This window comes from Pelmatolapia mariae, linkage group LG7 (assembly GCF_036321145.2).
Source record: "Pelmatolapia mariae isolate MD_Pm_ZW linkage group LG7, Pm_UMD_F_2, whole genome shotgun sequence".
In the NCBI taxonomy this organism is placed as follows: domain Eukaryota; kingdom Metazoa; phylum Chordata; class Actinopteri; order Cichliformes; family Cichlidae; genus Pelmatolapia; species Pelmatolapia mariae.
Window position 1 is genome coordinate 19,332,073 of NC_086233.1, and position 15,405 is coordinate 19,347,477.

Here is a 15,405-nt window from a genome sequence, read left to right on the forward strand (position 1 = left end):
AATCTTTACTTAGCTACAGCCCTTCGGCTCATTATTTTGACTGGATGATGTTTTTAGGTGAAATTTAGGATAACGGTTTTTAATTCATGGTCATGTGGGGTTGAATTGACTGCACGTAGAACAGACCACTAAGGATTTGGTGCCCAGCAGCCACCTCCACTTTTAATCTATCCTTGTGTCACGTACAACTACCACATTACTTTCGGTGTCCTCCAAAAATAATGCTTCTTTGCCACACTCTATATCCCTGCATACAAGACTAAAAATATGGACCTAATGCTGTAGGCTCCAGCCAGATGGATGTATCACAGAGGAGGATTTTAGGACTTAGACTGCTCCAGATGAGCTCTTCAAGCAGCCAAGAAGACAAACACTTGAATGGCAAACCATCAGTGTGCCGGAACTGATTTGCAAACACAGACAAAGACTGAAAACCTAAAATGAACAGATTGTTTATTTATCCAATCGCATTTAAAAAGACTGCATTCACATATTACAGTCATAGTGAAATATACCAATAAATAAAATGGTACACATTAGCCTGTGAAGAGGGTTCTGTGAACAATAGTGCTACGGATACACTCTCATGAGCTTTTTCTTCATGCCTGCGTATAGACCATCTCTAAAGCGTCAGAGATGATTTAACATTTAAAAGTTCTCCCTTTAGCAGTTTCAACACTGACCGTGATGTGAGTAAAAAGACAGAAAAATAACCACAGTGGGAGATTACCCAACCAACACTATGTACACTATGCCTTTAGATAAATAAAAGGGGAAGTTGTAAAGCCTTTTGAGCAAAGCAAGAAATATACTTAAAAATCCAATCAAACAGTCTTTGAACTGAAGAAACGCGCTATTCAAGCGTACAACTGACACAAGAAATAAATGTGAATATCCCTTTGAAATGTTTAGAATTAGAAAACAAAAAACAAAAAGTATGCTGTGCTCAAAAAAAGTGGCTTAAAAGGGTCAATGCAGACAATGTACGGTGGCCCTGAGAGGTCATAAGGAACTGCAACCTAAAGAAATACCAGCAAATAGAAAAATGTTGAAAAAGCACACAAAGGACAACAGAACTTGAATAAAACACAACGGTAGTAGAAAAACACACACAAACACTAAAAAACCCCCAAAAGTGTTATTGGTGAGGTATGTAACCAAACACCTGAAGAAGTGGCAACAATCTAGTGCTAAATGGCTAATAGCAAACATCTATCTGCAGTATTACATGAATCATGTGAAAACACTGCATGTTTTTCTCCCTCACAACATGGATGAGTCGTGTGCTCCTTTTAAGCGTGTCTCAGTGCAATGTTTCGCAGCTGGTCCTTCGAATAAATGCCTCCCCCAAAAACACCTGTTTTTTTGCTTTGATTTAACTTCGACTGTGTTTTATTCAGCTTCTGTGTTTTGCTTTGTTTTTTCATTTCCAATGTGTTTTGTGTGCATTTGGAGAAATTTTCTGTTTGTTGGTGTTTTTAAGTCGCAGCGCAGTTCTGAAGTTGCAGCGTTTGACCTCTCTGGGACACCGTACAAATGTGAGGCGCATCGAGTGAATTGAAATTTGAAAACTGGAGCAAGTAAGACACAACCACCGCTACAAAATATACAATGTGCAAGTAACAGTCGTAATAAGGTCAGCGTGTCATTAGTGTTGATTACGACTAGTTCCCTTTAAGTCAAGACACAACCTAAGCATTCAGATGCTTCGAACACTTTTTAGCTTGAAAAACAAACCATGACAAACTTGGATTAGTGATGTGAGGTGCTGCATTGCAGTTAGTCTGCATTCACTTCCACAGATTCCCTGAAGCAGAGACCCAGTACATTACAAGTCCTCTGAGGCTCTTGAGGACACTGAATATTTTACACTGCTACACAAAGCACTCCATAAAATTCAGTGCATACTATAATAGGCTCCTCGCTAACGCAGCGCTTTAATTGTCACGTCACACTTCATAATAGCTGGAGACATCCACTTTAAAGAGTGTAACTAGAAAATTTTAAATACATAAGTAGTGGAGCCATTTGATGACAAGCCGCGTTACTTCTCCGTTTCCTGTTTTTGGATTTAAGAGTTCAACAGCAGCGTGAAGCAAACAGAACCACAGAGGAGCTCTCCCGGCTGCCAGGTGTACAAAGGCGATTGAATTACAGCAAAAAGAAGAAGAACAAGACCGCCACACTTTTAGACCAAGTTGTAGGCATCCAGGTGGCCCTGCAAGATGTGGTCCTTCACCACGCAGAAGACAAACCGGACGTTGTCTGTGTCTGTGGCGCACGTGAAATGGGAGTAGATGATTTTTTTCTCATCTGGGTTAAGACCGACAAACATGTCTAATATGAATGCTTTTCCTGCGTTTACGTCCTGTGGAGGACCTAGAAGAAGAAAACAGCACAGGAATATTTTAGTAGTTGTGTAAAAGTGAAGTTAGATTCATGCATTTCCATGAAGAAATAGAAATCTGAATTCACAGGCAAAGCATATCATTTTTATCAGCGGAAAACAAACTGGTACACTCGTGTTTGGTCTGGTATAACCAGTAGCATTTAGTAGCTAATGCCAGCGAACTATAAAAAGGAGTGAGTGTGTTGTTGGTGATTGTAAGAGAAAGATTGCTATTTGACACAGTGAATCAGCAAAAATGAATGGACCAAGATGCTCATATTATCATGTTCTATTCAAATGTTCTTTGCAGTGAGTGCGCTAGTTCCCCTTACCGTCGTACTCAGGGAAGTAGTCAACCAAATGTGAATACATGATTTTTTCCTCGAGTAAATCTATCTTGTTGAGGAACAAGATGATCGAGGATTCTTCGAACCACTTGTAGCTTATGATTGTCTTGAACAAGGCCATGCTTTCTTCCATTCGGTTCTGTGAAAAAAAACCAAACAAACATATAAATAAATAAAGAATGAAAAGGAGCAAACACAACAGACGTGAATCACTGCTGAAGAACAGCAGTACTTCACCAGTGATTGCCTGTGTGAGCAAATTCAATTGGCTGTAATCTCATCAAGTGAACAGGCCTCACTAAAAGGTGCCCTTTGTTGGGCTAAAGTGACTTTAGAGCTCCCCCTGCAGTTGAACTATGAGCACTGCCACAAAGGAGGGCTGAGATGAGGTTAATCAATGTGGCCAGAAAGCGAGAGAGAGAGAAACAGACAGACAAAGAGAGAGAGAGAGAGAGGAGCTGGACTGCAGAAATCTAGGTCATCATTTCCACCTAACAGGTTTGGCCTTAAACAAAGGAAACAAAGTCCCTTTGTGTCCTATCCAGTGAGTTGTTGTTTTTTTATCCCAAAGTAAGCTCCTTTCTTTTCCCATGTAAGAAACATATATGTATATATATATATATATATATATATATATATATATATATATATATATATATATATGTATACATTAGATTATTATTTTTAAGTCTGATTTTTACCTCATTGGAAGACTCAGCGAGGACCTGATCGTACTCACTAAGTGCCACCAGGAACATGATGGAAGTGACATTTTCAAAACAGTGGATCCATTTCCTCCTCTCTGAACGCTGGCCACCCACATCCACCATCCTACAGTCACAGGTTTAAACCGGTGAAAAATATTAACGTAATATAAATGATACAAATGATGTTTCTTAAAAATGATAACAGGACCGGAGACAGCAATGTAAAGTACATGAACTCTTATATTAAAGAGGTAAAAGCAGAGTTTGGAGGGAACCAATGAAACAACAGCTAATATAATCAGTGGCCAGCTGTCACAGCGACATAGTCTAAAACTGGTCAGTTCAAACAGGACGTTTCTTTCTAATTCTAATGTGAACTCTAATGTGCGTTACATTTTAATGGGCTTCCTGAAAATTAACATCTCAGTGTCCAGTTACCTAACACACAGTAGGTGGCTTTGAGAGATCATTTTAAAGTTAGTCGGGCCTTCTCACAAAGTTTGACTAATTATCGACACAGTTAAACGTTAAAATGATATTTAGTTTTCTAATTAACAAACATTTTGTTTGCTATATAACTATGAAATCAATTTAACAGACTTTTACCATGAAATAAGGACACTGGGGGCACTCTTCATGCAGAACTGCTCTGTGTGATCTGTCTGCTCTTGCTATACGTAGCCGCCCAGGATGGCAGACTTGATGAACAAATTATATTTAGGGACGCAATGATAACTGCAGTCCAAGGGCGAACGGGTGAAAGTGTTGCTTATGTGCTTATGTTACCTGATAACACTAGGTATCATCAGGGACAATGTCATTGTTTTTGCAGGTATCTGGTTACCAGAGAGGTTACAAGTAAAAAGAAAAAAAAGCAGGATGGCCATTCGCTAGCAGTGAATGCACCATGATGATGTATACACACAACAGACATTGTACTAGGGAGGTAGAAGGATAGAAGATTTTAAAACAGGTTACTGGATCTTTATATATAAGATATAAATGTATCAATCCCTGTAATACCTCGAATTATGTTATCTGCTTTTAAGGAATGTTGCATTATTTTAATAGTATTTGTGGGGGACACCAACAAAAGAAAGAAAAAAAAAACACTCACCTGAACACCACGCCCTCCAGGTCAAAAGGGTACTCTATGATACCGGTTGTGGGCACCCTCACCCTCAGCACATCTTGCTGAGTTGGCAGATACCCAGTATCGGAGATTCGATCCAAGTCATCCAGATAGCTAATAGCACAGGAGGAGGATAATGCAGCGTTAAGAAATGAAAATGAAAGCTGCTGACAGAAAGACTGATGAAGAAGCAGAACAGAGAGGGAGAGAAGGAAGACATTTATTTTGAATTATTTAAGTCATGGCTGTATCTGTTTCAGCCACGTAGCTGTAATGAATTATTTAGAATTTAAATGCGTTTCTTTTTAACAACCTTAAATGGAAAAACTACTAAGCCTCTGTGTCCTTGGTGCATTAAAAAGACGGCTGGCAGATGAAACACAGGAAATTATTAGACAGTGTCTGAGGAGTTATTCTTCTGTTTACACTCACTATTTGGCTGAGTCTGAGAGCTGGTATTCCCGCTTCCGATTGTAGCATTCCTGAATTCCCGGGTCGCTCCACAAGCTCTTCAAGGCATCAATGTATGGGTTGGTTAATGTTACCACCTTTTCCACATCAACCTTATTGACAGTTGTGGCGTTGGCCTGAGCATCACAATAACACATTAATATTAGCGACAACTTCAGAAAGACTAATTATTTTAATATTGTGTTATTTATAGGAAGCATCTCTTGCGCAACTGTCACCGCAGCATTATAGGTGACGAATCAGTCCGAGTGCTGGAAGGAAGGAGTGATGTCATCCGGTTTACCAAGATAACAAATACCAAACAAGATGGAATTAAGATTCTGATTCATACTACCAATCATTTACTGAAACTAACTGTTCAACATATAAGCACATCATTTCGATACAGTTGGGGAAATAATTGTTCGAAAGAAATGAAAAGTTTATATTTTTATGGTAATTTAATTTTAATAGAGGCAGAATATCAACCAAACCACATTACATAAAAGCTATAAGTTGATTTTCTTGTCATTGAGTGAAATAAGTATTTGATCCCCTACAACGCAGCAGGGTGTGCCACGTACGGTCAATCAATCAACTACGGATCATCCTTTTTGAACTCCTTATGTGTATAAAGCACAACTTTCCAGAGAATCAGTTCCCTCCATTTTACCACTTTGGGCAGTATCAAAGAGCCAAGAATAAAAATAAGAAACCTAACAGATTTCGAGAGTTTCAGCAAAGAGGAGTGGGCCAAACTCCCCCCTGAGGTGTGTACATGCCTGGTGATGTGAGCAAACTTTCAAATTCAGCAGGCAATCAAATATTTATTTCCCCCACTGTAAAAGAGAACTTTTTGATAGTCTCCAACAGACATGATGAAATTAGGCCCTGTTTAAACTACTGTCACAGGGGGTCTTTAAAAACCAATAAGTAATCTCTGAGCTCCCAAACATAAAACAATAAATCTGATTTAAAGGTATCCGTGATTCTCAACCTAGCAGTCAAGCTTGTTAACCCCATCTGCAGGAATTTAGTGCATATGTTTGCATGGCATTGTTGTGGGAGAGAAGCGGTACCAGTATGTTATACGGCAGCCATCAGTGAAAACGGAAATGACACTGAAGAAATCAGACACACCATGAAAGGAGCTGGGGTAGATATGGGTTGCAAAGCAGCTTGCAGAGGCAGTACTAGCCGCAGGAAGGCTAAAGCATTTGCACGCCCCCATATCAGATTTTTCCAACAGGAAGCACAGAAGGGCAGCAGTTCAGCAATCGGCTAATGAGAGCTGGCTTCAAGATCACATAGCCCGGCTACACTGATGCTAATGCTAAATTAGTTGTAGCTTCCATTTCATTTATAACTGGCTAAATACAGACTTAAATTAATTATACAACAAGCTAAATGGTGCAAAACATAATGTGGGACTACCAGCTGTGTTACTAAAACTAAAGTCATGTCATCATTCAAACTTAGCACTTTTGTCGAACTATCTAGTTTTTTTAAAATGTATTTTTTATAGAAAACCAAATGCATTTATATCATCCTGATTCCTGGGTTTGAAATTGAATGACTCATGTCTTCTCAGAATTCTTAATCTCTAATTGCTCTTACCGTCCTAATTTGTTTCAGATTACACATAAACATTTCCCACACTGCATACACTCCATCCCTCCACTGGGAATTCACATGCACCCATTTAACTATAAGACACTTATCCTCAACCTGGAGTACTAATGATAACTGATGGGTTAACTTGTATATCCTGTTTAGTTTACCCTCAGTGACTGCGTCTCTTGAAATTTGCCTCGAAGCCTTACTATACAAGGTGCTCTTTCAGACATTTTTGCTTACGGGCAGCAGTGTTTGATGATCTGTCGTTTTTTTCCTAGTAAACGTGAGAATCAAAACCCATCATTAATGAAATTCCAGTGTTATGAAATATATGAATCGAACCGGCTGATTACACTGCAACGCTCCAATAAGGTAACACTCAAGAACAGATATCTGTTTGTTGAGTCATATATTTTTCATAATGCAGAAGTCTTTGGAAGGGATTTTCCACTTTGTTCGATTTGTTGTTTTTGTTTTTCATGCCAACTAAAATGCTCCTGCTTCAAAATATACTGCCATTCTTCTCTTTGATGGTCCTGTTTATCTTTTCTTTTTTTACTTTTTCTTCCCCCTGCAGTCACTGACCACCTGACAGCAATCAAAAAATCTTAGCATTTTACTAAAAGATTGTTCCTGCTTTTAATTCCACACCACTAATACAATGTAACATACTCGCCTCCATCACTCAACAGCTGCCACTGTTTTAAGTGCTGCGCCTCAAATAATCGAGTCACTTCCAGTGTCTACTTCATTTTTTATAGAGTTACTCAGTGGCAGATTTCTTATTTAAGACTCAAAAACACAATCATAGAAATACCACTGAGTATTCTTCTTACAGTATATTCCAGTATAGAGCTAGCTAGCCGCAGTTATGAAAGTATCATTAAGGCAGTCACATGAGTCTAGAGAGAAGTTGGCAACTGCCTTGTGTCCACCTTACTGGTTGCCAGCAAAAAATGAGTATTCCTACACTGGTTACAAGTAGTCGATGGAGGTCACTGGCATTTACTGTGAAACAGCTAAAGCTCCACATAAGCCTAAAGAACAGTCAGTGATGCCACGCTGACCGCCGATCAATTTACTTTTACTTTACTTTAAAGGAAAACGGCTTTGTGGTTTGTGTCTCACTTTTTCAAGTTTCGCTACAGTTCAGTGTTTAATTAGCAAGTGTTTGCAGACAGGTCATTTTCATCCATAACAGCCACAAGCAAGCATTACACCGTGCTAGTGACCCCAGTAATCACAAGGAGGTGTGACTTTTTGTGTAAACCTCTTACATAAAAAGTCAGCTAAAACTATCACTTTTGACTTTATATGAGAAAATGCTTTCAGAATAAAAGTCTAACCTGTGTGTTTAGTGAACCAAACAGTAGGAGCCAGCTTCACTAAGTTAAGATGTTCTCCTTCAGGTGAAAGCAAGCAAAAAGCTAGTTACCCCAGCAGGCTTTTATGTGAGCATATAGATTTAATCTAACTCGTTCCATTGTTCTTTTGGTTTTGTTTTTGCTTTGTTTTCTTTTTGTTTCAGAGAGGTTATACGAGGACTCAAATCTTTGGATGGGCGTTCTGTGCATTACTATAGATTCTAAGCTACGATTTCACCATTCAGGGAAGAGGTTTAGTGAACTGATATACTGAGTGCCTGATATCACCGCTCGCTAAATTATTCAAACAGACAGTCAATAGTTTATTCAATAATGAGCGATAAATTTGGTTTCCGGACAGGAGTCCAATGCACTTTTTTGTGATCAGCATAGTTTGTGAACAGTGTAGTTGATTTGATGAATGCACGCACTTATTTCAGACACAGCGACTGATGTCTTGACCTCACTGACCTACAGTCTCACTGTGTTTCACTGCTGATTTATGCAAACCGACTGCATACAAACAGTGCCATCCTGTGAGCTTTTACAGAACACCACCAACACTACAGGAAAGAAAAAATATAACGCACATGCTGACTCAGATGATCACTGACATAGACTCTCCTGGATTGCATCCTAACCTGGAGCTTTACCTAATGTAGTCTCTGTGTGTGAGCTAGCAAGTTTTTGTGATTAATACGCACCTGGTGTTTGTAAGACAGGAACAGATTCCTGTATGAATAATGGGGAATTCCTGATCTCTTACTTGTTTTTGGCTCAGGACTACCAGTTTTTACATGCTTGCAGTGTGACACTCTGTATACTTCAAAACGACAGCTCACTCCGTAAGTAGACAAAACTCTCTGGCAGCAGGATTGCAAAACTAAACACTGTTGCAAATTACCAGAAGTGCTTCACCCTAAATACACAGTAATACACACTGCAGGCTCTGTCAGTAAACCTTCCGCATGCTTCTGTGGGACTGTGTCTGATAAAAACCGCTTTCTCAATTTGTCTGAGCAAAGCAGCGAAGAAAGGACACAGGCCTACCTTGTTGTGCTCATACTTGTAGGGGATCTGCAGTGTGTTCATGGCCTGGATCATGGCCTGCATGGCTGTGAAGATGTTCTGGTACACCAGCTGTTTGAAGCCTCTCTTGTCTTCATCAGAGTATCCACGGCCATGGATGATCCTCATCTGTTTAATGAACGTGCTCTTGCCACTTTCACCAGTTCCTAGCCAACAGGAGACATAAATGTAGTTTTATTCTTTATTCCCATCAAAATACCAACAATGCAATGCACCTGTCCTCCCCTCTATACCTTGTCACATCCAGATACTGTGTAAATCCAAAGGTCATTTTCATCCCCTCAAGTGATTCTTGATCCAATAAGAACACATGGAAAATCAGATTTAAAAAAAATATATATCTGAAATATTTATTACAGAAAAAATCTGTTACAGACATTTTTTGTTTTGTTTTGGTTCTGTTTTTACAAAATGATTTTTTTATAATTACAGGACGATCAATAAGCTACCTGAGCACTTCCTGTAATTTTACTTTTACTTTTTTCATTTCTTACAATTTAAGCACAAAGAGACACAATTATGTTATTTACCACAACAGCAGGTAGAAAAAACTTAAAGTTTGAGAACTTGTTTTTTATAGTGGTAGAAGAAGCATCTAGATTATTTACTTAAATAAAAACTTCTTTAAACATATATAAAGGAAAATTCTTTTAATTAAAGTCCCACTAAACTAAAAGTCCCTCAACTATAACTATTCATTATACAGAATTCCCTTTTTCAGTATATTATAGGATCGAGGTGATTATAGTTAACTAAAACTGAAAACTAAAGCAGATTTGAAGAAAACATTTTAGTTACCTAAAAAAAAGTGAAAATTAAAACTAGACTTGTGCAAAAATGTAAACTATATAAAATAAGATTTTGTAAAAAGTATAGTATCTGTTAGTTTGTTAAAAAGGTGTTATTTCAGCTTGGCTGATGAGGCATTGATGGACATGCTTATTGAGACTCTGGATGTCCACAAAATTGTGAGTCAACTGCTTTCAAAATATTCTGTGTTTTTATTGTAATACCGGTATAAATTTTCCTAAATCGTGCCTCTGACATATGCCTTCCATACAATAATAATTAAAAAGCCTAAATCTGACACTGAAACTAACAAAAACTAAACTGAAACTAAACCGTTTGAAACAGTAGAAAGTAAGTGAAACTAAACTGGATTAAAAACAAAAAGTCAAAATGAATTAAAATAAAAAAACGAATTAGAAATCACAAAAATAAAATAACTCTGAAAGGAAATAATTTAAAAAAATATTCAGTCATTAATGAGTACATCACTTGTAATTATAATTTATGCACTGACCTTTGGCTTAATGTAAAATAATAAGGTATAATTTTTTGATTGATTTAAGGCTATAAAACAAATATACATATATATAGATAAAATAACATCTGTCACAAAAAAATAATGACAGAAATATTTAACTAATACAGGTACGTCAGAACTTGTTTTACATTTTCCTGCTGACCCTGTTGACACGTCCATCCATTTCACAATTATATTGTTTCTGTAAAACGTTCAACTGAAAGAGCCGAGGATCACATATTCTATATATATTCGTGCGGTGTGTAAGCGATCAGCTGGTTTTAACTGTAAAACTCCCACTCTTTCTATCTGTTGACATTGAAATTCCTTTCTGGATCACTATGCGTCACACTGATAAGCTCTTGACTTTTTGACACCAGATCAAAATTTCAACACTTTCAGTGTTTTCTTTAAGGTCCTAACACCAGGTGTTCATTCCCCAATATTCTGAGTTTAGTTTAAGTTAGTAAATGTTAGCATGTTAACACAGTCAGCATAATAATCATTACATCACTGCAAACTTTATAGCTGTGAGCATCAAAACATGCTGATGTTAGCATTTAGCTTAAGGAGCAACTATGCCTGAGGTCTCATCAGCAGCACTGTCCTGTTTAGCAACATTGGATGGGGTTTTATAGCTCAGAGGAATAAACTAAACAGATGGTATACAGAGGGATTGATTTTATTGCTTCATTTATTTATTTAATAATAATAATGGATTGCATTTATATAGCGCTTTTCGAGACCCTCAAAGCGCTTTACAATTCCACTATTCATTCACACACTGGTGGAGGCAAGCTACAGTTGTAGCCACAGCTGCCCTTGGTGCAGACTGACAGAAGCGAGGCTGCCATATCGCGCCACTCGGCCCCTCTGGCCATCACCAGTAGGCGGTAGGTGAAGTGTCTTGCCCAAGGACACAACGACCAGGAACAGACAGAGCTGGGGATCGAACCGGCAACCTTCCGGTTACAAGATGAGCTTCCCAACCCCCTGAACCACGGTCGCCCCGAATTTAGTTATGATCATAATATATTATCCTGATGTCCTCTTATGTAAACTTGGACATAACTTGCATCAAATGTTACGTTTTGTCATCTCATGGGTGAGATCTCACCAGTGAGACAATCCTGTGCACAAATGAAAGCAACAGTATTTCTTTTAAAATGTTATTAGAGTACTTAAAGCGATGTGCACCGTTCTAATCTCAGACTGAAACTGGTCGTGGGCAAAAATACAGAGTGCTGTCTACTGAAGCTAAAAGGCTGGTGACACGTTCAACATGACTCAGCTGCTTTTTAAAACAGATTACCCATGCTTGACTGCTTTAGACCTTCAACTTAATCACTGATGACGCATCCTTTGCCAATAATCAAATTAAATGTGGCACCTTATTAGGTACACCTGTTCAACTACTTATTTATGCAAACATCTGATCAGCCAATCACGTTGCAGGAACAGCATTTAGAACATAGTCAAGACAAAATGGTGAAGTTTAAACTGAGCAGCCGACTGGGGAAGAAGGGTGATTGAAGTGACTTTGAATGTAGCGTGGTTGTTGGTGACAAACGGGCTAAGTATTTCAGAAACTGTTGATCTGCTGGGATTTTCCCACACTGCCATCTCAAGGGTTTACAGAGGATATTTTCCCAAACAAGAGAAAATATCCCATGTGCGGCAGTCCTCTGGAAGAAAATGTTTTGATGATGTCAGAGGCCAGAGAAAAATGGCCACATTGCTTCGAGCTGTTACAAAGGCAAGTCGAAGAACCACTTGGCACACAGAAGAGTGCACAAAGACCACACCCAGAACCGCTCCGGTCAGCTAAGAACCGGCAACCGAGGATATCATATCCACGAACTTACCAAAATTAGACAGAAAATCAGAAAAATGTTTTCTAGATTTACGAGTCTCAATTCCTGCCGCAACATTCGGATGGTAGGGTCAGAATTTGGTGGACACAACATGAAGCCATATTGTTGCTGACCATGTCCATCCTTTCATGATGCTTGCTTCCAGCACAGTAACACACTGTGTCACAAAGCTCTGGTTTCCTGAACACGACGCGTCACAGTCACCAGATGTCAATCCAACACGGCCCTTTGGGATATGGTGAAACAGAGGATTTGCATTTAGGACGTGCAGCCAACAAATGTTCAGCAGCTGTGCGATGCTGACACGTCAATACGGACCAAAATCTCTGCTGTTAAATGTTGAGTTTTTCCAGCACCTCAATGAATCTGTGACACTACGAATTAAAGCAGCTCTGAAAGTAGAAAGGAGCAAGGAGGAACTAATGAAGTACCTGGTGCCCTGTAGTATACAGATGAGGACTGCAACTAATATTTCTTTTCTGTACAGATTAAATGACGGCAGTGTTTTCTCATTTCATGTTTTGTGTATAAAATTACCAAAACACAAAGAGACACACTGGGTTGGTTTGCTAGGTCAAAACCAGAAGTCATCACAAGTCACAGTGGAGCCCATGCCATACTGGATTTTATGGGGCCAATTCTAAAGGAAGTTGAAAAAAAATGTATACCATCAACTAAAGTGAGATTGATGAGGGAGGACTCATCACACTTCCAGGTATAACTGTTAGTAATAATGTTATTAACACATGTAGATTTGTCATATCTTTATGCCTCATAAAGTCTCCAAATCATGCAGAGATTATAAATGCAAACTAGGGTCAGGAAGCTACAGTCTAACATGCTCGTGGCTTACCACAAAAAAGCTACAAAAGTAGTTGACCCAAGGCTAGTCGCATATTATTTCGTAAAAGGAAAAAAAACTGATGAGTGAGTATTTGAGCTTCGTGTCATTTCATGCCTGTCTGAACCAGCAATGCATACCAGAGGACTGCTTACTGTTGTGTAGAAGAAAAATGCTGTTATCAGATACACTGCACAGATCTGTCGATGGGCAGTTCTGAAGAACTGGAGGCAGTTGGCTCTGTTAACAGTCAACTGTTTTCTCTTTTCTCGCTGCTCTCCTTGTTATTCTACGTAAGATGCCAAATAAAGATTAAACTGTGATGAGTTTTGTTGTAATACCAGGTCTTTTTTTTTAAATACAAGAATGTTATCGTCTCATGAGACACATACAGCAACCACTGATCAATGTCACCGCAAACCACTAATGTACATAGACTTTGGTCCATGAAAAACTACTACATATGTTGATGTCTTGTCAACATATGGCCAAATGAAGTATATACACTTCATTTGGTAACCATAATATTTCAATCCTACAAATCCAACAATTTTTTTCCATTTAAGACACAGTAGTAGCTAAAAGTAGTTAAAACTCTCCCACTGTGAGTACGTTTTGCATGGTTGCCCGTACTGTAACCGCATTTTGCATTGTCTTTACACTTTAACTCACCTCACACAGCAAACTATGCACACGCCCTATGACAGGAACAGTGTTCACTAGTAAATGACGTGCATGTAAACTTCATCCTACTCCCTTTTGAACACGTAAATTGTGTGGTATATAGAATTATTCATTCACCTCCATGTTATTTTACTTTGGGGGGTTTTCTGTTTACAATGTATTTTTATATATATAGCTTATATTTTACAGGTTTTAATGTCTACATTCCTTCAGGATTCACCTCTTACTCCACTGTTTATAATCTGCTTCCGCTCAGCCACAAAGGCATCATAACACACTCAAGTGCACTGAATCATGTTTACATCTATGTTTTGAGGGGCCCGATTCAAAGAGCAGACAGATGCTAAGTAGGTTGTATTTATTCAAGTAGTCTTCTGAGACACAGCTTTCTTTTTTTCTCCACTGCACTGCATGAATTTAAGAGCTGCACTTGCTGCCTCATATGTCAAAACCGTAAATACAAATATTCAACATATAAGGCTGTTATATTTATGCAAGATTTTAAAAAATCGTTAAGACATTTGATGTATCAAATTTAATAATTAATTTGATATAACAGACGAGATGCAAAGACCCTCTTGAGGAGGCCACCTAACGTTTTTCGGGATGCAGCTTCTTAAGTGGAAGTCCTGAAAACTTGTTCCACCTCTGACCTCTCATAGAGGTGTCACAGAGACCGTTTGATCCGTCTCTTACCCAGCAAAAGGAGCTTATATTCCCGTCGGGATTCCCTCTTGTCCCGGCGGAGCTGCCTCTCAATCTCATCGTTGATCCTCCGAGCCTCTTTGGCCTCCGGGCTGAGGCAGCATGCCCCCACGGAGCTCAAAATCATTCCTGGTTACAACTTCACCTTCCAAGGTAAACACACATACATACTGTTTGTTCATATAGCGAACACTCCCCCCTTCCCTTCCCTTCCTCAGTGTGTCCTCGAGTCACAACACACAATGATTAAAGCCCACGGTAACTCTTTACTACAAGCTCCAGCAACTACTCCTCCCCCCCTCCCGGAGCTGGAAACAGAAGCTTTAGCAAATTTAAGGAAGTAAAGCAGCTGTTCTCGAGGCTGTTACCTTCTTCCTCTCCAGTAAAAGGGGAAATTAACTTTGTGCAATAAGTTGAGCAGACTGTAACGGCGACTGTAATAGCTGACGCTCCGGGCGTGGTGGACTGAATATGGCGGAGTTTTGACTTCAAAGCGCAACAAAATGACACAAAGATGATATCAATTAAAAAAAAAAAGTGGTTAAGAAGACCTACTCGGTAAATAAAATCCTGCAACCTTCTATCGCGTTATCCTCCTCTGCCTGCAGACTCCTTTATCCTGTCTCCCACCCCCCCACCAACTCTATCCACAGTGAAAACCAACAGCGCGCCATGTGACAGAGGGCTGTGCTGTGATGGGAAGCCGTGTGGGCTTTCACTATTACATTATAGGAGCAGATTTCCGGTGTTAACCAGCAAACTACGGATGCATGTGATAGAGCAACCGGCTGACACACTTCACCATGTCCGTAAACCAATTACATGTACTACAAAGACAGCAGCGCAGTATAGCTCCGCTGAAATAAAAACAAATAGACACACACTTACACTTTGTGGGCT

General features: G+C 39.1%; 1 protein-coding gene across 3 annotated transcripts; it reads right to left on the reverse strand.

Moving 5' to 3' along the window:
* Positions 1 to 436: 436 nt before the first annotated feature.
* Positions 437 to 15,127, reverse strand: LOC134630715 (guanine nucleotide-binding protein G(q) subunit alpha-like). 3 transcript variants are annotated; one of them, XM_063478287.1, is made up of 8 exons: positions 15,061 to 15,127; positions 14,497 to 14,650; positions 9,057 to 9,241; positions 5,008 to 5,162; positions 4,561 to 4,689; positions 3,438 to 3,567; positions 2,722 to 2,875; positions 437 to 2,379 (listed from the first exon to the last, which is right to left on the reverse strand). In XM_063478287.1, exons 2-8 carry the CDS (start codon positions 14,630 to 14,632, stop codon positions 2,189 to 2,191), a joined length of 1,080 nt encoding a protein of 359 aa, XP_063334357.1. In that variant the 5' UTR covers positions 14,633 to 14,650; positions 15,061 to 15,127; the 3' UTR covers positions 437 to 2,188. The 3 variants fall into 3 exon arrangements, with proteins under 3 accessions (XP_063334357.1, XP_063334356.1, XP_063334358.1); XM_063478286.1 differs by lacking the exon at positions 15,061 to 15,127 and adding an exon at positions 14,874 to 15,046; XM_063478288.1 differs by lacking the exons at positions 14,497 to 14,650; positions 15,061 to 15,127 and adding an exon at positions 9,329 to 9,388.
* Between the last annotated feature and the right edge of the window lie 278 nt (positions 15,128 to 15,405).